Source organism: Acartia tonsa, chromosome 5 (assembly GCF_053477335.1).
Source record: "Acartia tonsa isolate MP-2025a chromosome 5, ASM5347733v1, whole genome shotgun sequence".
NCBI lineage: Eukaryota > Metazoa > Arthropoda > Copepoda > Calanoida > Acartiidae > Acartia > Acartia tonsa.
The window spans coordinates 12,993,594-13,020,432 of record NC_137264.1 but is presented as its reverse complement, the minus strand read 5'-3'; the positions used below and the strand labels follow the sequence as shown (position 1 = coordinate 13,020,432).

At 35.3% G+C, this 26,839-nt stretch overlaps 2 protein-coding genes across 16 annotated transcripts; both read right to left on the bottom strand.

The window, feature by feature from the left end:
- Positions 1-254: 254 nt before the first annotated feature.
- LOC145318786 (uncharacterized) lies at positions 255-10,874 on the bottom strand. Of its 15 annotated transcripts, none has more exons than XR_013879517.1 (11): positions 10,709-10,874; positions 9,704-9,762; positions 9,328-9,433; positions 8,655-8,697; positions 5,206-5,260; positions 4,628-4,706; positions 4,075-4,197; positions 3,724-3,748; positions 1,677-1,757; positions 1,211-1,265; positions 255-758 (listed from the first exon to the last, which is right to left on the bottom strand). XR_013879517.1 is itself a non-coding variant. In XM_080160346.1 (10 exons), exons 1-9 carry the CDS (start codon positions 10,754-10,756, stop codon positions 1,717-1,719), a joined length of 579 nt encoding a protein of 192 aa, XP_080016472.1. In that variant the 5' UTR covers positions 10,757-10,874; the 3' UTR covers positions 255-1,265; positions 1,677-1,716. The 15 variants fall into 15 exon arrangements, 9 of the variants coding, with proteins under 9 accessions (XP_080016472.1, XP_080016479.1, XP_080016474.1 ...); XR_013879518.1 differs by having other exon boundaries at positions 255-729; XR_013879520.1 differs by having other exon boundaries at positions 1,677-1,723.
- On the bottom strand, positions 10,852-19,607 carry LOC145318785 (uncharacterized). The gene is made up of 9 exons (XM_080160344.1): positions 19,341-19,607; positions 18,828-19,023; positions 18,289-18,498; positions 15,782-15,864; positions 15,222-15,333; positions 13,952-14,006; positions 13,177-13,267; positions 12,765-12,839; positions 10,852-12,079 (listed from the first exon to the last, which is right to left on the bottom strand). Exons 1-9 carry the CDS (start codon positions 19,500-19,502, stop codon positions 12,005-12,007), a joined length of 1,059 nt encoding a protein of 352 aa, XP_080016470.1. The 5' UTR covers positions 19,503-19,607; the 3' UTR covers positions 10,852-12,004.
- Positions 19,608-26,839: the final 7,232 nt, after the last annotated feature.

The window sequence follows — 26,839 nt, the reverse complement described above, 5'->3', positions numbered from 1 at the left end:
GCAGTCTTTCAGTAGTTAAAGCGTGGTATTTCTTGCAGGCTTCCTTTTAAAAGATTAGATAATTTGTATGTGAAATAATAGTTATTTTTCGCATAATTTCACAAACAATTCAATTGTAAAAATAAAAATACACTGTTATTCGGAACCGTTTTAGTTTCCATAGAAACTTAATTACCTACACTTCATAAATTTTTAGTAGGAAATCAAATAAAAATCTTCGTAAAAAGTTCTATTTTGATAGATAATCGCCCAGATACAATTTATTTTTGTATTTTAAATAAAAATAACATAAAGGCATATTGAAAAAATATACATACACATAATTAATAATAAGCTCTATGTATAAGATTTAAGTAGATACAAATATAGATTTTTTTAAATCAAATAATATTGGATTGCTACCCTTATTCCTATTTTTATTTTTTTGTTAATAATTTTCCTTTCCCATAATATAAAAAAGTAAGGTTTTTCTGTCTGAAGCTAAAGATCTCGGAAAATACTTTAAATGTATTTGGGTGGTTTTACGCTATTTTCTGACCTTTTCTGGAGATAGAGGCGAAGCGACTAGTTCTTTTAAAAGAAAATAGCTTATGCTTTTCATTAAAGCTTCTTGATGGTACTGGACAGGTTTAATGCCGTTCTGGGGATGGGGGATAGATTTAAGGGTTAGCAATCCAAATTTTTGTGCAAAAAATAAATATTTAACTGGTCTTGTATGATTGATTAACACTTTTGTTTATTTTAAAAAGACACCATTTCTTAAGAGAGTTCGTTCATTAAGTTGAGTGTTCAAACGTTTAAACCACTAATTTTAATCTACAGAAGGGGTAATTTGGTCTTTGCACTATTTTACAAAATAAACTGATATGAAAAAGGATATTTTTATCAGTTATTAGCGCAGCAATAACATGCTTACTCCATGTTCTAGATGATGAATTAACTGTAAGAAACCTATAGCTTCTAAGCAGATTAATATCCCCTAGATTAGAAACGGTTTTGAAACGGTTGTAGACAATTTTCCACGAATGACAAAATAAAAATCCCAAAATCAATACCAGCCTTTAGCCCCAAGGAGCTAACTAAACTTGTATTAATTAGTATTATAATTTTACATCTCATTATCCGCGGAAAACTTTCTATAATACGATGCGATAAATTACTATTATTAACGATGGTTATAGAAGATGGCTTATCTGCTGACACTATTAACTTTTCAAATAAAAATAGTGTCCTTTTAAATAAACAAAAATGTCTATCTTGGAATTCTTAAATGTTGGGTATTTTCATAGATAAAAAGATTAGGATTAGTTTAAAGTCCAGGAAATATAATACATAAGAAAGGGAAAATTGACGTAGTCTTTTATTCCAAATTCCCCCATAGGGAGTCGCTTATGTTTTTTCCCCCGTAAAAGTATGTGTTTTATGACTTTAAAACAGGAGTAAAAAGCTAAAATTTGGTATGACAGTTGCTCTAATTGGGTACAAAATGGAACTTGAAAGAAATGGCGGCCGCTTCCGTTGAAAACCGCTTTAACTCGCCAATTTTGTTTTCTTTTTCTCGAGACAATTCTTAATAATTTAAGACAAACTTATTAATTTCTCAATACGTATTTACGGAAAAAAACAAGAAATGCTGCCTTATTCCCAAAAAAAACCTTGTTATCTATGAAAATAACCTCCAAAAGATAATGATCACAGCTGAGGTGAACTCACAAGTCACATACTAACATCACAACAGAGAACAACAACGGTTAGTACTAGTTAAGTAACCTTCAAAAATTTGGAAAAGGCATTGTTTCTAAATAAAGCAATGTTTTTTTAAAATTTGGACTAAAAAATAAATGCAAATCAATTTTGTTAAGTAAAATGCCATTAAATAAATCGAACAATATAATAAAGTCTAAATGATAAAAATGCAATAATTTCATATAAAAAAGCAAATAATTTTGGCTGAAAAAGATAATTTTTTTTAATGAATAATGCCTCAATTTTGGCACTTAAAATAAGCAAAATAATAGTAAAAACATTTTCTAACAATCATTTTGACGCTTAAAAACAACCATTGTTTGTAATTATTGACATAAAAGACTGGTTTATGAAAATATTTTTTTTTGTAAATAGAAGCAGAAAAATATATTTTATTGTAATTAATTTCCTATTTATTTATATGCCATTGTGCTGTTAACGTTATTTACAATTTTTTTTGTTAAAATATATTTAGGATAGGTAATATTTAAGCATTTTCCAGTATGGCTTCGAAACCAATCCATATCCGCTGGATTAGAACCGGCATTTAAACATACTGAAAAAGCATGTATAACATCGTATCATAGACAATTTTCCACAAATATTAAAAATATCATAAAATTTATAACATTCTTGTTATCTGGTTTTAATCTTAAAATTTTTTATTTTGATATCCGCGGAAAGCTGTTAATAATAGGAAGTGATACATAACTATTACGATATGTTTATCGACTATTGTTAACTATATGACTAATTTAAATATCTATATTTTTATTTCTATTAAGGGGGACAAAACTTGTAAAGATCTCGTAAACAAGTATTAAAAACACTAAGCTTACGACATCCACAAAAGTCGAGCCTCCCTTTTAAATTCTTTCTTTTTAAGTCCTAGGTGAAAGCTTTGTAATTTTAAAACTATCTAATTTTTTAAGGAGAGGGTAAAAACTTTAGATTAAATCTCGTAAATGGCGAAAATGGTACTCGAATTTTTAAACAAAAGACTTTCATGTGAAAATGAATATATTATTACTTGGATATTACACCAGATTTCCATGTTCTCTAATAAAATGAAACTTGAAGCGGGCCAAAATAACGATACCTCTCCCTCGTTTCCTAAAAGATGAACAAACTGACCAATAAATGAGTTTCATGATATCAACCTAAATTGACAATCTTTACCCTGACAGACAAAATATCCACGTATATTCTATATCCATTCATGTGAAATTCATTATTATGTCTAAAGAATATGTATAATATTTCAAATGTTCAGCACCTTTAACATTAACTACGAGATCTACTCAAAGTACCCCCCCCCCCCTCCCTCCCTCTAATATAAACTATATCTTTAATCATTAATTTTAGAGGATTTTTTTAAGTTCTAATTCTTTAAATGCAATGGCACTAAAGTGTTTCTGTCATATATAGCTCATAAATTTGGCTAGGACCATTAGAACAAGGTTAACAACAATTAAAGTAGCGCAGCAATGCCATTGAACAATTAAAATGAATATTTAGTGGTTTTGGTCATGTAGAATTTTCAAATATTTTTTTTTGTCACGTTTTTCCTTTTATTTCTTAAAGTTTTAGAAGGAAAGATTAATATTTTACTCAAAAATTATATGTTATCAATAAAGAGGGACATTAATTCCGGTTTTCCCCCAGTAAAGTGGTGTGTTAAAGTATACCTAGTCGAATGCGCGTTTTAGGTCAAACTGTGCTTAAATATGGCCATTTCATGAATGTACATTTAGTTATAATTAAGAACAGTTTGACTTAATAAGCGAATTTGACTAACGGTAACATATAATTTTACGGAAAATACGTGAAAAAATGAACCCCTTTATTCATAAAGATTAAAAATTATAGAATTAGAACGGACAAAGTATAGTATTGAGTAGCTACGCTACGAATGATTAAATTTTGGTCTCATAATTTTTGCTGTAATGTGTATTAACTTGTACTACAACTACTGGCCTTCCACTAATCTCGTAAATGCTTCCTGAAATTAAAAACATTGTGTAAAGATTCCTTTAACTATAAGGTATACTTGACAAAACGAAGTATAAAACTGTTGTGAGATTAGAGTAAAACAAAAGAGGGGGAAGTGGTTAAATAACTGTATGTATGTCCCCAATCCGTGGGCCCTATGCTGACTTTTAATTTTCAGTTGAGTCTTGGAATATCAGCCAATTGCGTCATAAATATTAACACAGCCAACTCGCTACAAAAGAGCAGAAAGCAGTTTTCTAAAAGACGAAAAAGGTCCCTAACAGGGGGATCCAGGTAGTTGTCTGGTTATACATCTATACTTACACATTTAATTACCTGTATATTAGTTTGGTCAAGGACAGATGTTTCAATGTACTGGAGTCCTGCTTCTTGAGCAAACTGTTGAGCCTCCCCTTGGTCCACCTTGCGGTCAGCTTGTAGGTCAGCCTTGTTCCCAACCTATATGCACAATTATTGGTTGAAAAGTTTGGACACAAACTTTTGAGCCTCCCCTTGGTCCACCTTGTCACAATAATGTGTCGATTTCAGGGATCTTGGGGGATAAGACATTGGATTATAAATCAATGTACCATTGATAAAACACAAAATTAAACTACCGGAAACTAAAATTATTGGTTGAAAAATTATACACTTTTGATTTGAACCAACCAATCAGGATTTGATGAAGGTACCCATGGTTTTGATCAAACGAATAAGAGAACGTTTTTAGTACCAGCGTGATTATAAAGAAGGGTTGGGCCGGATATCCGGCCAGATACCGGATATCGAAACTATTCGGATACCAGATATCCGGCTGATTTCTAATGCCAGATATCCGGCCCATTTCTATTATAGAGTTGCTACGTCTCTTACTTGTTTAATATCTTACCAAAATTTTCTTATCAGCGTCCAGAGCTGAAAATTCTTCAACTTCGTGCAACCATTGCTTTACATTGGAAAAACTAGTTCTAAAACAACAAATAAGGATGACAACATTTATAAAAGCGAAGCTCTAAAGAGAGTGTCATTAAAGAGGTGCTTTGCTTTTAACAATGTACCATGTTGTAATAGGAATGTGTATCCCAAAAATCAGATAAATAGGATAATTATATCAAATAAAAAATTTGAAAGGTTACAAAGAAACATTTTTTAATTGACGTACGGACTTTTTGGTAACGTTTATAAAGCAGCTACGCTTTCAAAATTGTACCCAACTTTTATAGGAATCATGCATGTAAAGTTTGAAATCGATAGGACAATTCTAACATGTCTAAATTAACGAAAAGGACATCAAAATTCAATAAAAGTCACCAAAGTTATTAAGCCCACAAATAAGAAAACGTTATTATAAAACTATGGGGACTAGTGTAATAATCAGGCCAATGAATCCTCCCTCTCTGCATTTAGGCTAACCATTACAATTAACTTAATTATAGAAAGTTTGAAATATATAGAACGATTATTTACCTGTTGGTCAAATCAAAAACTACAACAACGCCTAAAGCTCCTCTATAACAACTAGCTGAAAATATAAAAAAAGAAACTTATTAGTCTTTTTTTAAAGTTGTGTGTATGTGTATGTAGCATAAGATCTCATAGGTCGTTATTCCATTTTTAGGGAAGTTTAGTAATGGCCTAAGGTTTTATACTAGTTTTGAAACAAAAACAAAAAAAAATTTATAATAAAACTCAGCTTACAATAATATTTGGGTCATGGAAAGAAAACGGAGTAACGGGTTTCGTCGTATTTTTACAGTAGCTTTTGGATAGGATATTTTAGCCTTTTAAGTTGGGTAAATGTTAATAATTGCTCCACAGGGTTAGGAAAAAGGCTCCACAGAATTAAAGCCCCCCCCCCCCCCCGCAGGTGATTAAAATAAGAGAAAAAGCTAATGTGAAAATACAAAGAAATCCGCTGGGTACTTTGTTTTCTTTCCATGATCCCAATTTTTTAAAAAGAACTGCCTAAAGTTTTCTCTTTTCTTTCTACGAATCTACATTCTACATTTTGCAGGGAGTAAGGGAGGGGACAATGGATCGAATATTCAATTTTTAGGAGTCTCAGACTTTGGGTACTGACTTAAAGGGAATTTACAAGAATTTAGTTCTTTCTGACTGAGTTTGGGTAATAGCGCATGTAATGCCGCTACTCGTTTTGAATAAAGCAGACAGAGAGTAGTTTAAATATAAAAGGTAAGAATACACGGCCACCCTCCCATAATCTATTTCACTCCCCTCTCGCCCACCTCCCTTTTTAATGCAGACGATAGGGAAAAGGAGAAGATGGTGGGGGCAAGGGTAATAGACAGAGTTGAGTTTTTAAATAGCTTAAAATGAGAATACACGGCCTCCCCCAAAAAAGAGTATGGGGGCCCCCCCCATACTCTTTTTCACTCCCCACTCCCCCACCTCTCTTTTAAAGGCACACGATAGGGAAATGGAAGAGGGAGGTGTGAGCAAGGAGCAAGGGATATGAAGTAGGGGATTTTTTTTTCCCGGCTTTTTTTGAAATTCAAGTAGTGCCGTTGCAATTATTATGCCTTTTGGTGAAAAAACACTTGTGTAAAAATTTTAATCATTTTGGACAAATATTATGCCCAGTAATTTCACTTTGAAATTTTGACGCCCCCCTTATGGGGGTCAAAAAATCATTGCATCAGAACTATGGCTTCATGGTGCTCCCTGAATAGGTCTTGAGGAGTAGAATCAGGAATTTTTGAAAATTTGAAAATATCTCGTTCCTAGCCTGAGAAAAGTTCAAAAAACCTATAAAAATTGGCCAATTTTCAAAAATGGCGTTTTTTAGGGGTTTTTTGAACTTTTCTCAGTCTAGGAACGAGATATTTTCAAAATTTCAAAAATTCCTGATTCTACTCCTCAAGACCTATTCAGGGAGCATCATGAAGTCATAGTTCTGATGCAATGATTTTTTGACCCCCATAAGGGGGGCGTCAAAATTTCAAAGTGAAATTACTGGGCATAATACTTGTCCAAAATGGTTAAAATTTTTACACAAGTGTTTTTTCACCAAAAGGCATAATAATTGCAACGGCACTACTTGAATTTCAAAAAAAGCCGGGAAAAAAAAATCCCCTAATATGAAGTGGGAGAAAAGGGGTAAGCATTCAATAGTTGCCAACTAGAAATTACATTTTTCTAATAATGTAAAAGGATGTGGTATTAAAATATTACTCGTAAGATATAATAGTAAAAGAAAGCTAGAAGGATTATAAAAAATATTAGAAATCTTATTTTAATTTTTAGTTGGCAACCATTACTAGTATTTATGGCACCTTCCCCTTTTCTCCCTGTGTATATCGCTTGCTCCTTGCGTTCATCTCCCTTCTCCCTTTCCCAATCAACATATAATGTGTCCCAGCACGCTTGCCTGCCTGTGGCAAGAAACTGGCCAGAAACGCCTGTCTGCTTGGCAAGAATATGAGACGGCACGTTTGACTATCCCTTTTCTCGCTGTTCAAATCCCTTGCTCCTTGTCTCCACCTCCCTTCTCCGTTTCCCTATTCTCTGCCTCTAAAAAGAGATCATGATGGGATGTTGAGGGGAGTAAAAAAGAGTATGGAGGGCCCCCATACTCTTTTTTTGGGGGGGCCGTGTATTCTCATTTTAAGCTATTTAAAAACTCCTCTCTGGATATTCTTGCCCAGCCAGCTATCTGTAGGCCGGGTCCAATAATCTTGTAAAATCACACGATTAAACCTCATTATATTTCATCAAAAACAAGTTGTGATTTCGCCTGCCTGTCCCCTTTTTTCCTCTTCATATAACTTGCCCCTTGCCGCCACCTCTCTTTTTCCTTTCCCTGTCATCGGAGAGTTCAAGGGAGATTTTTCTAGTAATTAATTACAGAATGGTTACGTCAGTCTGATATACTGATAATCCAATTTTGAAATGATTGCTTTTATTCTTGGAACTTTTTTTCTTAGTTTATATTTTATTGAATTTAACTAACAATCCCTTAACCCTTACAATCTCATTTTTTTTGTAGGTAAGATGGAGAGGTGTAACTTCATGACTTTTTAAGTTTAGTAATTATACGTCGGCAAGAGTTGATTTTATTAGGATACCTGGTCTGTGTCGGTCGTGGTGTCTGGTCAAAGTCGGTTGGGTAGCAAAAAAAATTAGAAAAAATTCTAAATAAATCTTAATTTCTACATTATGACTTTTGTGTATAAGGTAGAAACCTAAAATTTTTTTGGCGAATACTTAGATATCAATGACCTTCTGAGAAAAGTGGTGTTATGACCGTTTGACCGCTCCCTGACCGACTTTATGACCGATTTTTGTCCGGCTTTTACTACAGACATATATCATGAATATCGTGGCTTCTATTACAGCTAGAGACCTATAATTTTTTTGGTAAATCCTTGAGCAATAATAAACAGATAAAATATTAATTTGCGCCGCCAACCGCCGTTTTACCGCCGTAACCGCCGAAAATGGCGGTTTCCGTTATTTTCCGTTTTTCGGCGATGATCAGAAAAAATAATTTTTTTGTTATGAAAAATAAAGGTTCGTCCTAAAATTTGGTCATCCTAGCTGCAAAATTGGCCGCTCTACAGCTGTTTTAAAATTTAGCGGCTGGCCGCTAAAAAGCGGCTCAGGAGCAGTCTGGCCGCTATGACTAGAAAAAGTAATTTTCTCTAAAAATACATATGAACCACCAGAAAAAAATTTTTACGTCTTTATCTGTACCAGGAGCCGATCTATTAAGGTGGGAATTGGGGCCCGATCTGTAAGGGTAACAATTTCCTCCGAATTTTTTGGATTAATCTGGATTTCATACCCTTTCTTTGAAAACTCATAAACTGAATTGATTGCCCATTGTCCCCTCCCTTACTCCCTGACTTTTTGTTTATTATTATCCTATGATTGTCCTTGTAAATTGTAAAAGGTACCTAAGACAGGTCTGTATCTTTGTTGCCCTCCAGTGTCCCACACCTAAATAAAAATCAAGTTTAATTCTGAATATAAGAAAGAACTTTTAAAAAAAGGAAAGGTATTAAGTAGTATTTGTTCATGAAAATAGCTAACTATCTCTGAATCCCTCATTGCTGACAACTCAAATCGAATAGTCAAAGTAACAATGTTTTTAAACGTACGAAAAACAAATTAACTAGAAATTTATAATATACTGTACAGACATAGAAACAAACTTTAAGGAGACTTTTGAAGAATTATTTTAAATAATTTTTGAATTGTTAGATAACGGTAAAACAAAACGCATTAACACATAGGTGTAAAATTAAAAAATCTGCAGTATTTAGCTTATTAAAGGGATCTTGATGAGGAACAAGACTAACAAGATTGAAAAAGTTATTATCAGAAAATAAGTACAGAACTAACTTTTTTTAAGCGTGGGGAGGGGGAGTAGCATTTTTTCAAGGGGCGATTTCCCTTGGAATGATGCAGGTGGTGGTATATAGTTATAAATCATCATAGGACATATGATAAGTATATCGTAAAGGAGAACTAAATCGGTTCAGGGGTTAGAAAGATCCTTCTATACACACAATTAGAGAGACATCCTGTTACTTATATGTATTATTTGGATTAATTCAAGCAACTAACCTGTATTTTAGTATTTTTTCCATCAATATCTAAATAGATTGTCCTAATATCTACTCCTATGGTTGATATCCAGTTGTTCGTGCTATTTTTGTCCATAAATCTTTCTGCAGGGTGGTAATAGGTTTACTTTTTAAATGAAGTTGATATTAAGAAACTTAGGAAAGAACATTTGAACATAAAAGTGGCAATAATAATGATTTTAGAATATACGTGGATATTATGGCATTAAAAAAAATTATCGTCAATTTATGTTGCTAAAATGGAACTCATTTATTTTTCAGTTCGTTCATCCAGTAGGAAGGAATGGGGTAAATGGTTATTTTAACCCGCTAAGATTTTTTACTTTATTTCGATAACATTAAAGTAAACCATTCCTAGAAGACAAGATTTTCCAACTCCACTATCTCCTATCATCACTAGTTTTGCGCGAGGTGTCTACAATAAAGAACTAGTAAGTCCCAACACACAAAGAATCTTGTTGAGCCCTGATAACACCCCCCCCCCCCCCCCCCCAACTGCACTATTTCCTTTCATCGCTAGTTTAGCGCGTGGTGTCTAGAATAAAGTAGGTCCTAACACACAAAGAGTCCTGATACTAATTTTCAACAAAAATTCAACATGAAGAGGGAAGGAGGTGATGTTTCTAATGCCTAACTTATGCGAGGGACTTTAAGCTTAATTAATAAACAATAGAACCCTCCCCCCCCCCCCTTCTTAAGAATTTTAAAAGTAAGGGATGAGGGGTTTTAAGAGCTCAACAATGTACTTTGAAGTTAAAGCACTGATAGTTATCTTCTGAAGTAGCGCAGCAATAATTTTTTCAGGGGTGTATATTCTACATGGGATCCCCGGCTCAGGGGGGGGGGGGGGGAAATAAAAAATAAGTGATTGGAGGGAAAAAATTGTAAAAATTAAGATATTTTTTCCATTTTTTCATTTCCCCCCCCCCCTCCTTGGCGAAAAAAAAACTAAAAAAATGTGTGTTAGGAGGGATAAAATAAATAAAATAAAGAGTTCTTAAGATATTTTCCCATTTTCCCCCCTTCTTGGTGAGAAAAAACTAGGGGGGGAAAAAAAATAAAAAAATTTTAGCCGGGGAAAAAAAATAAATCTTGTGCAGAATATACACCCCTGAATTTTTTAAAAACAACTAAATTTTTTGCAGTTTTTAGAAATAAAGACATGTAATGTAAGTTTATTAAGTGTTTTAGCCATCGATTGACAGAAAGCGTGTAGAAATCTTTGGGTACCAGAATAATTTACAGTGTACTGTCCCTTCCCTCCCTCCCTTGTAAATATAAAAGTAGCAGCCGATCTTAAATACAAAAAAAAAAGTCTAATGATCTAGAGCATGTTTTAGGCTATTTATAAAAAGATGTACCTCATTATCACAATGTGATTTAGGCCGTAGTGTCCCTTTAAAAGACATGGCCTATATAGCTGTTTCTATATTTATGTTTTTGTAGGCTACGGTTTCTTTATTTTTTCTGCTACATTTTATATTTTTGACTAGATCCAATTCACTTCTGAAAATTAGGTACAATATTATATATCTAAAGCTGTTAAATAAAGGTACAATATTATATACTAGCGGCTTCGCCCCTATAAGCCTCTGGGGGCACTTAATTTCAATTGTAGTTTTAAAAAGAAAGAGTAAAATAATAGGTGGGTAATTTTTTTTAAGGTTTATTCTTGGGAGGTTAGAGATTCCCTCCCCCAAAATAGTTAAAAACTTTTTCAGGACCAATGAGAAGATTCACTGTAAAGGAGTTCAGCGGTTAGCGAGATCCTTCCGTACACACAGACAGAGATCCTGTTACTTTATAATAAGGATAAAACTGAAAAATATAATTCCTAATATGAAAATTTCAATACAATTCTTTCTAGAGAAACTAGGTAGGTAAGTAAGAGGTTTAATATATTTAAAAATTCTAAACAAGGTGTTTACTGTTTATATTAATGAAAGTATTTGTATTAAAAGTATGAAAGTATATAAGAATAATTTCTAACATCTTGGGGCTAGAAAAATAGCTGAAAGCCATCCCAAGACTTAAATCAGAAAATATAGTAGCCTAAAACCATCACAGAATCTATGTGAAGCTCACCTGAAATAGACTTCCCAATCAGTTTAGTAATTAATGAGATTTTAAGCTTCAGACAAAAAAAAACTACTACTTTCATTGAATTGAGAACATAAGATTGTGAATTCTGTGTCATATCCTTGGATTAAGGCATAATATAAATGCTTGGTGAAGTTTAAATGCAATAAAACATCAAAATCTGTTAGGTAATGATATTAAAAATTAGATAAAAATATACAATTAAGATCTTCGTAAGCTTTCTTTTATCATAAAGCTCTAAGAGTTATAAAAAATCATTTTTATAATTCAAAATACATAGAATTTTATATATGTAGGTAAGTAATTGTTAATTTTTAATAGTAAATAATGAATTTTTTGTTTAATTGTCAGTATATCTTTTGTCATGAGAAATTCAGTTTGAACTCATGTTAAATTAAATTATCTTATACTTTTTGTAAGGCACTTTTATTTTAAGTCAAAAACAGAGCATCTTTAATGTTGATTATAGTTGTTTTGGTAGATTTTTCTAGTCATATTTGGTGGATTTTTCTGGTCAATTTTGGTGGATTTTTTCTATTCATATTTAGTGGATTTTTCTAATCCTCGTCACTATACGGAGGAGTCCAGTTTTCATCCTCATCTGTATCGTCTATATCCTCTTCCAAATCCTCCTTCATAGTTGAATTTATAGTAAATATACAGGTTCTCTAAAGGGATAAGACCATGGTCTATAAATTGATATTCATCCCCAATGATGATACACAAAATTAACCCTTTTGTATATTACAATTAATGGTTAAAACGTTTGGACACTCAAATTTATGAACCAACCAATCAAAATTCAGTAGAAGTCCCCAAAGTTGTTAAACCAACGAATAATAAAACGTTATTATAAAACTTTGGGGACCAGTGAAATAAACAGCTCAATGTCCCCTCTCTAAATAAAAGTCTTTCCAGTATGTCTTTGAAACCAATTAATACGAGCTAGAATTAGAACCGGTTCTTAATCATACTGAAGATTCATGTATAGCATCACATTACAGATATTTTTCCATCAATATTAAAATATTTAAACCTTAAATTAATAATATCAGTTTTATAAAATTAAACTGGTTTAGACAATAATTACCTATTTGGAAAATGGATTGGACACCACTAGTTTATACAAACTAATCGAGATTAAAATCAAAAGTTCTAAAAGTTTTTCGACCTACAAAAGGAGAGAAAATTTTATAAAACTTTGGATTACAGTATAAATTATAGTCCTATGTCCCCTCCCTTCCTGAACAACTAGAAACTAATAAGGCGAAGGGTGTATTCAATTCTAATAATCTTGAACTTAAAAGTCAACTATGCCTCATCGTCTATGAAATCACTCTCATATTCGTCATCAGAATCCCTACTCTTCTTTTTTCGTGCTTTTTGTTTTGCCTGAAAATATAAATTATCCATTAGGTTAGGTTAAAGTGGGTAGTTGAAACAAATTTAATTTCAACTACTTAAACTATTTAAAATTTAAGCGTCCTTTCACCCTTTAGACAACCAACTCTTTGATTGCACAACCTTTGTCCTATAAGTCCTAACTAAGCATGATAATGAGTTGCGCTTGTTTTTGGACATGACAAGGCATTCCCCATACTCTAACTATTAATGTCGCACACCTGACATAGTAGTCATGACGCAGAGTTTGAGAATCCAACCTATCAACTCCCCGTCCCCGAGCGGGTGCGCTTCGTGTTGAGCCAGGTCGCGGGTTAAAAACACGTACCTGACGTTTCGGTTGGGGTAGGCGAGTATGCTTGAAATCTTTCTTGTGTTGAGGGTTTTTTCTATAACAGTCAACTCCATATTCACATTCTTTATTAAAATAAATTACTTTCATTGTTTTCAGAGATATGTCAATGAACATACAATAAATATATTCTGTTATTAGTTATTTATGGCATCGTATTATAGACAGATTACCGCGGATATTAAAATAAAAAATTGAAAGATTTAACGAATTGAACGTTGCAGGTAAGAAGAAGAGTTATTTATCGCATCATATCAAAACAGCTTTCCGCGAATATTAAAAGGAAAAATTATAAGGTTTTTAAAACCTCTCAGGGATAACAAAACTTGTAATAATTTTATGATATTTACTTATTCGTGGAATAATGTCTGTAATAGAATAGTTTACATGATTTTTCAGTATGGCTGAGAACCGGTTCTAATCCAGCGGATATTAATCTATTAGGAAGCTACACTGAAAAATAGTTTAGACTAAGGAAATTTTGGCCGTATTCTCTGTAGGGTTAGGCCGGATACCGGATATTGAAACTATCTGGATATCGGATATCCAGCTGATTACTAATTCCGGATATCCGGCGTTTGCTAGATCTCTGACCGGATACCGAATATCCTGCATCAGAAATCAGCTGATATCCGGTATCCGGTCCAACCTTAATTCTCTGGACTACATAGTCAAATTGAGACACGCGCCTGAACTGAACTGAAATACTTGTACGTGTCCCAAATTATAATAAATAAAGTATTTTATTCCTGGTCTATCATCATTTTCGTCATCACTTTCATCAGATTCTTGATAATCAGGATCTCCTAAATATGCAGGGATCTAAAGGGACAAGACAATGGACGATGACTTATAATTTCCGAGAGATCTTGCTTTAAAATTATAAGAAATTTTGTAATTAAATAAAACTTTTATTTGCTTACATATGCAGTTTATTTAAATTTATAAATATTTAATAGTGCAGCTACTATGAACCTTGGGTAATGTATTATGTATGTCTACATACGAACTAACATTCTTTAACAAGAAGGTCATTTGAATCACAATAAAGATTAGGGATCTTAAAGGATAAGACAATGGATGATATTTTATAATCTTCCCTAATTGTGATAAACAAAATTACCCATTCTGTTTATTAGAACAATTGATTGAATGCTTGGACAATAATCAATCAAATTTAAAAAGTACCTATCCAAAGTTTTTAAGCCAACCAATGAATTTTCAAGTTATAAAACTTTGGGTACAAGAATATCCCCTCCCATCCCTTATTGTTGCTGCGCTACTTATGGTGACAATTCTCCTTGTTCTGACTAAAACTGGATATTTCCCAAATGTAAAGAAGCATTATATTACATTTTAATATTGTACAAAAATTGCAACCATTTATGCAAAAGCAGTGTTTCGGAGCCGTTTGATTTTGGTGCGGCTCCGGCTCCGCGGAGCCGTATCTGGAAATACAGCTCCGGCTCCAACCTAAAATCAAGAAAAACTCGACATATATTTTTTCCCCATAATTTTTTTTTATTTTTGACTTTTGAAGGTTTTAAAAGTTCAATTTTTGATAAAAATGGACTTGAAAAACTTAAAAAGGGCATTTTCACATGACAAAACAGAGTTACCAAATTGTAATTTATAAAAAATCTCTTTATTTATCTAGTCCGGCGCCGGAGCCGTTTTCAACGAAAATTACGGCTCCGGCAAAATATGGCGGCTCCACGGCTCCGAAACACTGTGCAAAAGTATTATAAAACTAACTTTTAAGTGCATTTGCTTGAGCAAAGCTACTATTTAATTAGGGTAAATCTGAAAACTATCAGGACAATGGACGATAAATTGATATACATCCCAAATGACGATAAACAAAATCAACCCGTCTAAAACAAAAATGATTGGAGAAAAGTTATGGACAATGTTAGTTTTAAAAAATTAATCAAAATAAAAGTACCCAAAGTTTTAACGAATAAGATAACGTGGTTATAAAACTTTGGGTACAGTCCCCCTCCCTCCTTGAGTATCTATACCTGGATGGGATTCTTGCTCGAAATGCAGAGGATTCTTCCTGTAGCAGCCCTGTCCGTACGGACACTTGGGCCGTCCTGGGGCATTTGCTCTTGCATCTCCACCCTTCTTTTTCTAAAACAAGCAAGGGTGTATATTAAGTCTGGAATCCCCTGCTAAAGAGGGGGGGGGGGGTGAAATAAATATGTTGAAAGGAAAAAAATAAAAAAAAAATAAAGAGTAGTTACATACTGAAAACATCATAGACGTCCAAGGGGGGGGGGTAATGGGGCGATTACCCCCCCCCAAACGAATTTGGGGGTGCCGTAGGCACCCCCAAAATTTTTTTCATTTTACTCCCCCCATTTAAAATTTACCCCTACCCTGGGGGTGCCGTAGGCACCCCCAACCATTTAGGAGCGGGGGATAATCGCCCCATTACCCCCCCCCCTTGGACGTCTATGGGTCTACGTAAAAACTTGAGCTTTTTGAAATAGTTAAAGCTGGCTTTTTGAAATATTTAAAGCTTACTGTTATTTTTTTGGTTGTCCTAAACCCCCCTCCTATTTCTTCTTTTTTTTACCTTTTTATCCTTTTTTACAGGTGTTGTCTCTTGATCCGAATCTTGTAGGTCTGAAGGATTTATTAATACAGGATACACCATACCTATAACAGGATGTATAAAGTAGCGTCGCTACTAGGGATACATCCTCATGAGTATAAACAAAATTACTTTGTAATTATTATTTAGATTAAAATTATTGATTGAATAGTTTCAACACAACATGTTTGGAACCAACAAATCAAAATTCTATAAAAGTATCCAACAAATTAACTGTGGTTATAAAAGGGGGGGGGGGATGTGGTGACTCGTGCCACGACATACCAGCAATTTTATTTTGGGTGCTACTCCCTTAGTTTTAGAGATAATTGGGTGAAATCTTTTGGGCTGGGTCACTAATTACCCCAACTAGAGGTATCTTTCAAAAAAAACGGCGGCGGGTCCGCCACTCCCGCCGTTCGCCGCCATTTTCCGCCGCCGCCAAAAAAATTTTTTTTATTGCATTTCTCGCCGAATTAGGCAATTTGGAATCATTTGAGACCATGTTATTTTTTTCAAAAATTTTTCCCCTTATAACTAACCCTGCGGGGGGACTCAGTCATTTTTTTCAAATTCTCGTTTATCAAGGTATATCTTAAATTCAGTGCCCACAGCTACAGGACGGCTTGTAAGGGGAAAAATTTTTGAAAAAAATAATATGGTCTCAAATGATTCCAAATTGCCTAATTCGGCGAGAAATGCAATAAAAAAAATTTTGGCGGCGGCGGAAAATGGCGGTGGACGGCGGGAGCGGCGGTACCGCCGCCATTTTTTATTCAAATATTTTTTACTGATCTACCTCAAAAGGTTTTGTCTCAATATCTTTAAAAGCTTAGGAGAGGCACTGAATTTAAGATATACCTTGATAAACGAGAATTTGAAAAAAATGACTGAGTCCCCCTGCAGGGTTGGTTATAAGGGGAAAAATTTTTGAAAAAAATAACATGGTCTCAAATGATTCCAAATTGCCTAATTCGGCGAGAAATGCAATAAAAAAAATTTTGGCGGCGGCGGCGGAAAATGGCGGTGGACGGCGGGAGCGGCGGTACCGCCGCCATTTTTTATTCAAATATTTTTTACTGATTTACCTCAAAAGGCACTGAATTTAAGATATACCTTGATAAACGAGAATTTGAAAAAAATGACCGAGTCCCCCCGCAGGGTTAGTTATAAGGGGAAAAATTTTTGAAAAAAATAACATGGTCTCAAATGATTCCAAATTGCCTAATTCGGCGAGAAATGCAATAAAAAATTTTTTTTGGCGGCGGCGGAAAATGGCGGCGAACGGCGGGAGTGGCGGACCCGCCGCCGTTTTTTTTGAAAGATACCTCTAGTTGCAGGGTTGTCGAATTGGGCACTTTTTTTGATATTGGGCGGCCCAATTGCCCAAAAGGGTTTTAGGCGGGTTTTGGGCGCCCAAAAGAGGTTTTGGGCACACTTTTTGGGCAAATGTCGTAAAAAGCATATAAAAAGGATATAAAATAGCCTAAAACCATACCGAGACTTATTATTAAAAATAAAATAGCCTAAAACCATCTCAGGACCTATAAAATCTCCACTTGAAAGGAGAACCATATCGGTTCAGCAGTCAGCAAAATCCTTCTCTAGATACAAAAAAGCTTTCTAATTTATATAGTTAACTAATAACTAGCGGCTACGGCCCTAGAGGCCTCTTTGGGCACTTGAGGAGGGGAGAGTCAAATTTGATAATCCAATTATTATATTAGATTTGAAAATAAAAAGTAAAAAAATTTTGGGGGGGAAATAATTTTTTTTTTTGGGGGGGGGGCTTTTCCTCCCCCATTTTTATTTTTAGTTTTAAAAATTGTTTAAAAAGTTTTTGGGGGAGTGTAATTTTTTTCTAGGGGCGATTTCCCTTAGGAGGGTGGTGGAACCCTCCCCCAAAATAGTTATAAACCTTCCCAGAACCTATGAGAAGCTACGCTGTTAAGGAGAACACGATCGGTTCAGCGGTTAGCGAGATCCTTCGGTACAAACACACAGACACACAAACAGACACACATCCTGTTACTTTAGTATAAGGATATCACCCAAAAAATAGGCCCGCCCCCCCCCCTCTTTTTTTAACCCCCTCCCCTTTTTCTCTCTCCCCAAAAGGGGGGTGCCCAAAACTGCCTAAAATGACCTTATATTGGGCGGCCCAAAACCGCCCGCCCAAAACTGCCTGCCCAAAAGCGCCTGCCCAAAATGACAACCCTGTCTAGTTGGGGTAATTAGTGACCCAGCCCAAAAGATTTCACCCAATTATCTCTAAAACTAAGGGAGTAGCACCCAAAATAAAATTGCTGGTATGTCGTGGCACGAGTCACCACATTTCCCCCCCCCCCCCTTTTAGGTGCCATTGTAATTTACAACAAAATGTTTTAATTTTATTTAAAGCCTCTAATAAAAAATTAAATGAGGTTAAAAATACAAGAAAAGGATTTAAAATAAAAAAAACGTAAAATTAAAAAAAATAACAGTCTAACCTACAGACTCGTCGGATACAACTTTTAGTGAACTATCCTCCAATAAATCTCCGATTTTTTCATCCATAAAATCTCCAGGTTTTGTTTGTTCGTTTGTAGAAGGGGCATGGATCTCTTTGGTGGAGGGTTCTCCTTGATGCTCAGTAGCAGTTGATGACATTTCTTTGGTGGAAAGTTCTCCTAGGTGTTCTGTATCCGTTTTTATATTTTCTAAATATACAAAAAATGATAAAATGGCAACATTTATAAGAACGAATCTCATTTATTTAGACAAAGGGCCAATATGATTTTTAAAAACTTAACAGGAGAGCTTGTTCGTTAAATAAAATTACTTTCAGGTCATGTCTTTTGAAATATTCATAAATGTTTAAAACATTACTGTAGAAAAAGTAAATATTGTTCTGCTATAGGCTTGCTTAAATATTAGGCATAAAATTAACTAGGTACATAATATTTTACTTGATAGGCATTTATCATCAAAAGTGCTGTTATCTTATTATTGCTGCGCTAAAACCTAGCGCTATAAAACATAGCTCTACCTTTTTCCATCACATTATCTTTATGATCATCTTTTTCGTTTTCATGTTCTTCCTTTTCTTTCTGTTTAAAAGAACTTTTAATATCACAATCTTTTGTCTTTGTTACTTCTGAGTTGATTTTATTTTCATCTACGTTTTCTTTATCCTTCATGGGAGATTTTTTTATAGGAGTTTTCGTGCATTTTTTACTGATTGCCTAAAGTTTGGAATAAAGTGATTTTTAAAGCATTAAATATTAGGGATCTTAAGTGATAAGACAATGGATGATAAATTGGTGTACATTCCCAATCATGATTTGATCAGAATTTCCCTATTATTTGATGAAAAGTTGGAAAAGCTGGTTAATCTAGATTTATTTAGAGTAGGTACCCAAAGTTTTTATAAGTAATCAGAGAGCATTTAGATAAAACGTTGGGACCAGCATAATTCATAGTCCAATCCCAATGTATTGAAACTTAAGGAATTAAAAAAATATATTAATCCCATTCTCATGTTGAAATCACTAAATTCAACCTTAACGGGACTTTTATTTTCATTTCCAGTATCTTCCATATTAAGCATCCAATCGGGCAACTTGCGGGCTTTCTTGACCGGGGGTGCGGCACTGGTACCCGTGGACAAATCATCACTCGACAATCGCTTTTTGGATTCTATGTGGAGGATTTGATCGTTCATGTTTGAATCTTTTGAACATGAGGGTTGGTCATCGGAGGCATTTGTTGTATTTTCTTTGTTTTGACAGTTATTGGTTGTATCACTGTAGTAAAAGATATAATGATAATAAATTGTAAGAGGGAAATTATCAAGTAATTTTTGAAATCCTAACTAGGGATCTAAGGGATAAAACAATACACGATAAATTGATATGCCTCTTATGTACATAAAAATTATTAATTTAAAAGTTTGGAAACAACTTATTAGAATTTTATAAAAGTATCCAATGTTTTAAGGCAACGAATAATGAAACGTTATTATAAAACTTTTGGTACCAGTGTAATTATCCAGGGATCTAAAGGGAAAAGATAATGGCCGATAAATTGATGTTAATTCCCCAATGTTGATAAGCCAACGAATAAGAAAACGCTAATATAAAACTTTTGGGACTAGTGTTTAAATAACCCAATGTCTCCCTTTGGTAGGTAAATATCAATAAATTCCTGTTTTCATTTTTTATATCACATTTTTCAGGTACATAGGAAACTTTGAAGAAAAACTGGTTTGCGTCAAACTTGAGAACATCCCCGTCAACCAGCTCAACATCTCCGTGGGATACTTCAACAACTTGTTCGGTTCCAGTGGTTGCGTCATGGTCTATGATGACGCCAGGATTCTTGACGCATTTCATATACAAACATCCATCTTTAACAGATAATATTGCTTTCTTTCTGGATATGTTTGTAGCGTCTATCTTGAGCAAGGGTCCCCTCCCTAATTCTAAACCATTCTCTGGTACGTCTAGATTATATTTAGCTTGGCTGTTTTTAGTATCTAATCTTTCTAATGTTACTTTCATTATGGCATCTGAAAAAGAATGTCTCTTATCAAGGAGTATCCAAAGTTTTATAATAACGTTTACTTGTGCGTTAGCTTAGCAACTTTGGGGACTATTAAATAATTCATTTAGTTGAGTGTTCAAACGTTACGTTTCAACCACTAATTGTAATCTACAGAAAGGGTAATTTTGTGTATCATCATTGTGGATGAACATTAAGGGGGGGGGGGGGGGGGGCGTAATGACATAAGCTCTTAAACCGTGAGCAAAATGGTCTAAATATTGAGCTAGACCCTTCAAACTTGGTATATAAGCTTAGTCCTATAGGTATTACATCTAAATGGCAAAAAAATCCAAAAATTTTTATTTTTAGGTTAGGTTAGGTAATAAAAACCCTGCGGAAATGGGGTTTTTAGGCTTTTTTTGGTCTATTTTGATGTGGAAACTTGCCTTAAATTTTTTTTTCTTAGGTTTTTAACTTAAATACACTGTATCTATTCATATGGACATTATTTAAGATGATTCAGCAAGTCGAGAACCGACCCCAGGGGGCTAGGTGGGTGGCCCGCAGGGGTTAAGTTCATTTTTCCCAATATATTTGTTGTGATACATCAAATTATAGGTTTTTAGATCAAGGAACTCAAATTCAGAGCTAAAATAAGCATTAGACTAATCTGAAGCTAGCCCCAGCGGGCTAGGTTGGTGGCCCGCAGGGGTCAAGTGCATTTTTTCTAATATATATCTTGTTATATATCAAACTATAGGTTTTTAAGGTCAAGAAACTCAAATTCAGAGCTAAAATTAGTATTAGACTGACCTGAAGCTAACCCCCCTCCCCCCGGGCTAGGTTGGTTTTCTGCAGGGCTTAAGAGCATTTACCTAACCTAACCTAGAAACTTTCTTATATTTTCACAGGTTTTTTTCTTGAATAAACTGTGTCTATTAATGAGGACTTTATTTAAGATGATCCAGCAAGTCGGGGACCGACCCCAGCGGGCTAGGTGGGTGGCCCGCAGGGGTTAAGTGCATTTTTCCCAATATATATGTTGCGATACATCAAATTATAAGTTTTTTAGGTCAGTTAACTCAAATTCAGAGCTAGAATTAGCATAAGACTAATCTGAAACTATCCCTAGCGGGCTAGGTTGGTGGCCCGCAGGGGTTAAATGCATTAATTCCAATATAGATCTTGTTATATATCAAAATAAAGGTTTTTAAGGTCAAGAAACTCAAATTCAGAGCTAAAATTGGCATAAGACTTACCTGAAGCTAACCCCTGCGGACTAGGTAGATTTTCCACAGGGCTTATGTGCATTTTACCTAACCTAACCTAAAACCTTACTTATTCTTTTTGGTTTTTTCCTTGAATAAACTGTGTCTATTAATGAGGACATTATTTTAGATAATCCAGCAAGTTGGGGACCGACCCCAGCGGGCTAGGTGGGTGGCCCACAGGGGTGAAGTGCATTTTTTCTAAAGTATGTGTTGTCATACATCAAATTATAGGTTTTTTATGTCAAGAAACTCAAATTCAGAGCTATTTTAAGCATTAGACTGACCTAAGGCTAACCCTCCGCGGATTAGGTGGGTGGCCTGCAGGGGTAAATTTTCCAAATTATGTGTTGTTATACATCAAACTATAGGTTTTTAAAGTCAATTTGGAGCTAAAAAAAACACAATAGCAACCTGATGCTAGTTTTTTCGTGGTATGTGGTATACATTAAACTAAAAAATTGTATCCTATTAGCATATTAAATTCTTCCACCGCTAACATTGTACTATCAAAATTGAAATTCTTTCAAATATATGCCATATAAATGTAGTTTAACCAATTAACCAGGAAAAAATATGCAGTTCACTAAATTAAGTTCAAATGCATTTCGTGAAACTACCCCTTTGAATTTCTGGACCTAAAAAACCTATATTTTTATGTATGACAACTAAAAATGCACTCAATCCCTGCGACCACGCACCTAGCCTGCTGGGGTCTTAAGTCTTAAATAATGTTCTAATAAATAGACACAGTTTATTCCAGAAAAAAACCATAAAAAAACAAGTAAGGTTCTAGGTTAGGTTAGGTAAAATGCTTTTACGACTTGCTGGCAACTCACCTAGCCCGCTGGGGCTAGCTTCAGATTAGTCTGATGCTTTTATTAGCTGTAAATTTGAGTTCCTTGACCTTAAAAATCTATAGTTGGATGTATGACAACACATACTTAAAAAAAAATGCATTTAACCCCTGAGGGACACCCACCTAGCCCGCTGGGGTCGGTCTTCGACTTGCTGGATCATCTGAAATAAGGTCCTCTTGAATGGACAGTTTATTAGAAAAAAAAACCTAAAAAAAAAAATTAAATGTAAGTTTCTAGGTTAGGTTAGGTAAATGCACTTAAGCCCTGTGGGCTACCTAGTTAGCCCGCTGGGGTTAGCTTCAGATTAGTCTAATGCTTATTTCAGCTCTGAATTTGAGTTCTTTGACCTAAAAAACAAAAAATTGAATTTATCACAACATATATATTGGGGAAATGCACTTAACCCCTGCAGGCCACCCACCTAGCCCGCTGGGGTCGGTCTTCGACTTGTTGAATCATCTGAAATAAGGTCCTCGTGAATGGACAGTTTATTTTAGAAAAAAAACCTAAAAAAAATAATAAATGTAAGTTTCTAGGTTAGTTTAGGTAAAATGCACTTAAGCCCTGTGGGCAACCCAGCTAGCCCGCTGGGGTTAGCTTCAGATTATTCTAATGCTTATTTTAGCTCTGAATTTAAGTTCTTTGACCTAAAAAACATATCATTTGATGTATCACATCATATATATATTGGGGAAAATGCACTTAACCCCTGCGGGCCACCCACCAAGCCCGCTGGGGTCGGTCCCCGACTTGCTGGATCATCTTAAATAAAGTCTTCATTAATAGACCTATAAACCTAGCCCTGGGGGGGTTAGCTTCAGGTCAGTCTAATGCTAATTTTCGCTCAGAATTTGAGTTTCTTGACCTAAAAAACCTATAGTTTGATATATAACAAGATATATATTAGAAAAAATGCACTTAACCCCTGCGGGCCACCAACCTAGCCCGCTGGGGCTAGCTTCAGATTAGTCTAATGCTTATTTTAGCTCTGAATTTGAGTTCCTTGACCTAAAAAACCTATAATTTGATGTATCACAACAAATATATTAGGAAAAATGAACTTAACCCCTGCGGGCCACCCACCTAGCCCCCTGGGGTCGGTCCCCGACTTGCTGAATCATCTTAAATAATGTCCATATGAATACATACAGTGTATTTAAGTTAAAACCCTAAGAAAAAACAATTTATGACAAGTTTCCACATCAAAATAGACCAAAAAAAGCCTAAAAACCCCATTTCCGCAGGGTTTTTATTACCTAACCTAACCTAAAAATAAAAATTTTTGGATTTTTTTGCCATTTAGATGTAATACCTATAGGACTAGGTTTATATACCAAGTTTGAAGGGTCTAGCTCAATATTTAGACCATTTTGCTCACGGTTTAAGAGCTTATGTCATTACGCCCCCCCCCCCCCCTTTATCAGCCATTGTCTTAACCCTTTAGATCCCTAGTCTATTAAAATTTTGATCTTAAGATATATCAAATTCTTCAGGGATCTAAAGGGATAAGACAATGGTCGATACAGTAACATAAGTCCCTAATAATAATAATAAAGTACCCCTTCTGTGGTTTAAAATCAATGGTTGAAACGTTTGAACACGGTTAACTTTTGTACTGACCAATCAAATGTAAATGTAAAATCCAATGGCCCTTCCCTCCCTGCTCTTTTCAATGAACTCTAACCCTGTGGGGCTCTCCAAATCCTAAACAATCTGTTGAAAAAATAGAGAACCAACCCTTAGATTACATTATTTTTGACCTATATATGTAGAAGGGATCTTAAAAGGATAAGACAATGAAAGATAAATTTGTAAGTAGTACATAAAGGTAATAAAAACAATTACTTTGCATCTTTTGATTAAGTTATATTGTTGGAAAAGTTTAGACATTATTTACCTATTGGTTTAAACTATCAAATCAAGATTAAAATAAAATAACCAACGTTTGAAGCCACAAATATGAGACCGTGTCATTTGGGTACCAGTATAATAGTCTATTGTTCTCTCCCTTTCTGACAAGATAGGTTATTCATTCGAAAGTAGGTTTTTACTTTTTTTAAGTACGTCTAATTTGAATTTATTTAATCATATTTTATAAAAATATAACCATTTATTTATAATTTGATAATAAGACATAATATTTAACAAATTTTACAATTTAAATGTGCTTTTTTATTATAATTTACTAACAAATCTCTTTGTTTCTCCTTTTATTTTCATTTTTACGCAGACAGACGATAACAAAAGCGACATTACGTTATTGCGCGCAATTTCAACAGAATGCCGCGTTGCAATTGTTATTGGAATTTAACCCTTTCTGGATGATAAGGAAATAATGTCAGATTAAAAAAGGGCAGCTTCAAAAACAAAGTGTATATTTTATTTTTGCATAATTATAACAAAAAGCTAAATGTTACACACCCCTCCCTAACCGAACGTTAGATTAAAATTTTGTTCCAAACATTCGGACAATTGGGCCTCAAATAGGACCTAGTGGTAGTTATAATCAGTTGAGAACAAAATCCTAGCCGTTCCTTCTTGCCAGATATCGCCATTTTAAGATTTTAAGTAAGATTACACTAAAAATCCAAATACAAACTTAAATCTTCTTTCAATTTTTAAGTATAATTTTAGTGAAACAGCCTCAAAACAGAGTATCTTTGCTCCTGTGGCCAAACTAACTGCCTGGAGTTCCTAACAGAGAGTGCCTTTATGTGTTAACACAAATAGGGATTCGAACCCATTCCCAAAACTAACCAACGTGGAATAGCTGTGTATTACAGCATGAGGTCAGTATTTTTACCACTGACAGATAGACAGCAAGGCCTATCCTAACCAGAAACCTGATTATTCACCCACAGGCCCCACCCTGCCAGAAACGTCGTGGCAGGGCAGTGGAGCACCACATATTTACTGGGGTGTTGTTCACCTGCACCCTAGGATTGGGCAGGTTGAGACCTAATGGGGCCATTAGACTCCCATTAACCCTGGCCAAGCTCAGAGTGATGTTACACACCTGACCCATGCCCTGTTCATGAGATGCTCCCCTGCCAATCACAGATCAGCACAGCTGCCACAGAAGGATAACTTCAGGTTACATACCTTCGCTGAAGATGCAAATTAGCACTACCCTGATCTTGATTCTCCAGGAGATTATGGTGGTGTGCATCTTGAACTATGCCCTGAACCTGGGAGGGTTCTTTCTAAGGGAGTTGGGGACACAGTTACTGTTTGAAACTATCCAAGGTGGAATAGCTGTATATTACAGCACGACAGTAGTAATTTGTATATTGGGCTCAGGCAATGCATGCCCCTCTGGATACCCTCTAGCTGTTGTTTGTGATAAGCAGGGTCAGCTCCTTGATAAACTTGTACCTGGGGTCCCCATAGTCAGGCCCCTGCCCTGGAAGTTTGGCCTGGTCTTGACCACCATCTCTGTCCTTGGGGGCAGTTTGATGCAGTCACACCTCCTGGAGGCACATTGAACACCATGGGAGTGTACAACTAAGAATAGCCCATGTCCAGTTTCACAGTTTCATCAGTCAGCTCAGGTGCACCTTGACCTCAGGGAATTCGAAAGGAACAAGGGCTGTGGCTTGCAGTGGCCCCTTGAAAGCAGCCCTGGCCAGACAGTTAATTGTACAGCTAGAGCGCTTCTTGCCTTCAGCCGCTTGTTGTGGGAAAGACCCAGGTCCCAGGCGGGTCAGAGCTGGGGCCACTTGGTTAGTGTGAGTGGGTGTGACCATGGCTACTCTCCCAACTGATCCATACCACCAGCTCAGGTCTGTCAAACTCTAACTGTGTCCCCAACTCCATCAGAAAGAACCCTCCCAGGCTCAGGGTATGGTTCAAAATGCACACTACCATGATCTCCTGGATGATCAAGATCAGAATGGGGCTAACTTGCATCTTGGGAAATATATGCGGCCCACCACCTGTAGCTATCCTTCTGTGGCGGCTGTGCTAATCTTGGCAGGGAAGCATCTCATGGCCCATTTCACGGGCCAGGTGTGTAACATCACTCTAAACTTGGCCCAAATGGCAGGCTTAATGGGAGTCTGAGGGCACCATTGGGTCTAAACCTGCCCAATCCATGGGAGCAGGTGAACAACACCCCAGAAAACACGTGGTGCAGCCTCAAAGGTGTTCTACTGGGGCCTGTGGGTGAATGATCAGGTTTTCTGGTTAGGATATGCCTTACCTTTGCTGGCCATCCATCTATCAGTGTTAAAAATACTGACATCATGCTATAATACACAGCTATTCCACATTTGTTAGTTTTGGGAATGGGTTCAAATCCCTACTTGTGTTAACACATGAAGGCACTCTCTGTTATGAACTCCAGGCAGTTAGTTTGGCCACAGGAGCAAAGATACTCTGTTTTGAGG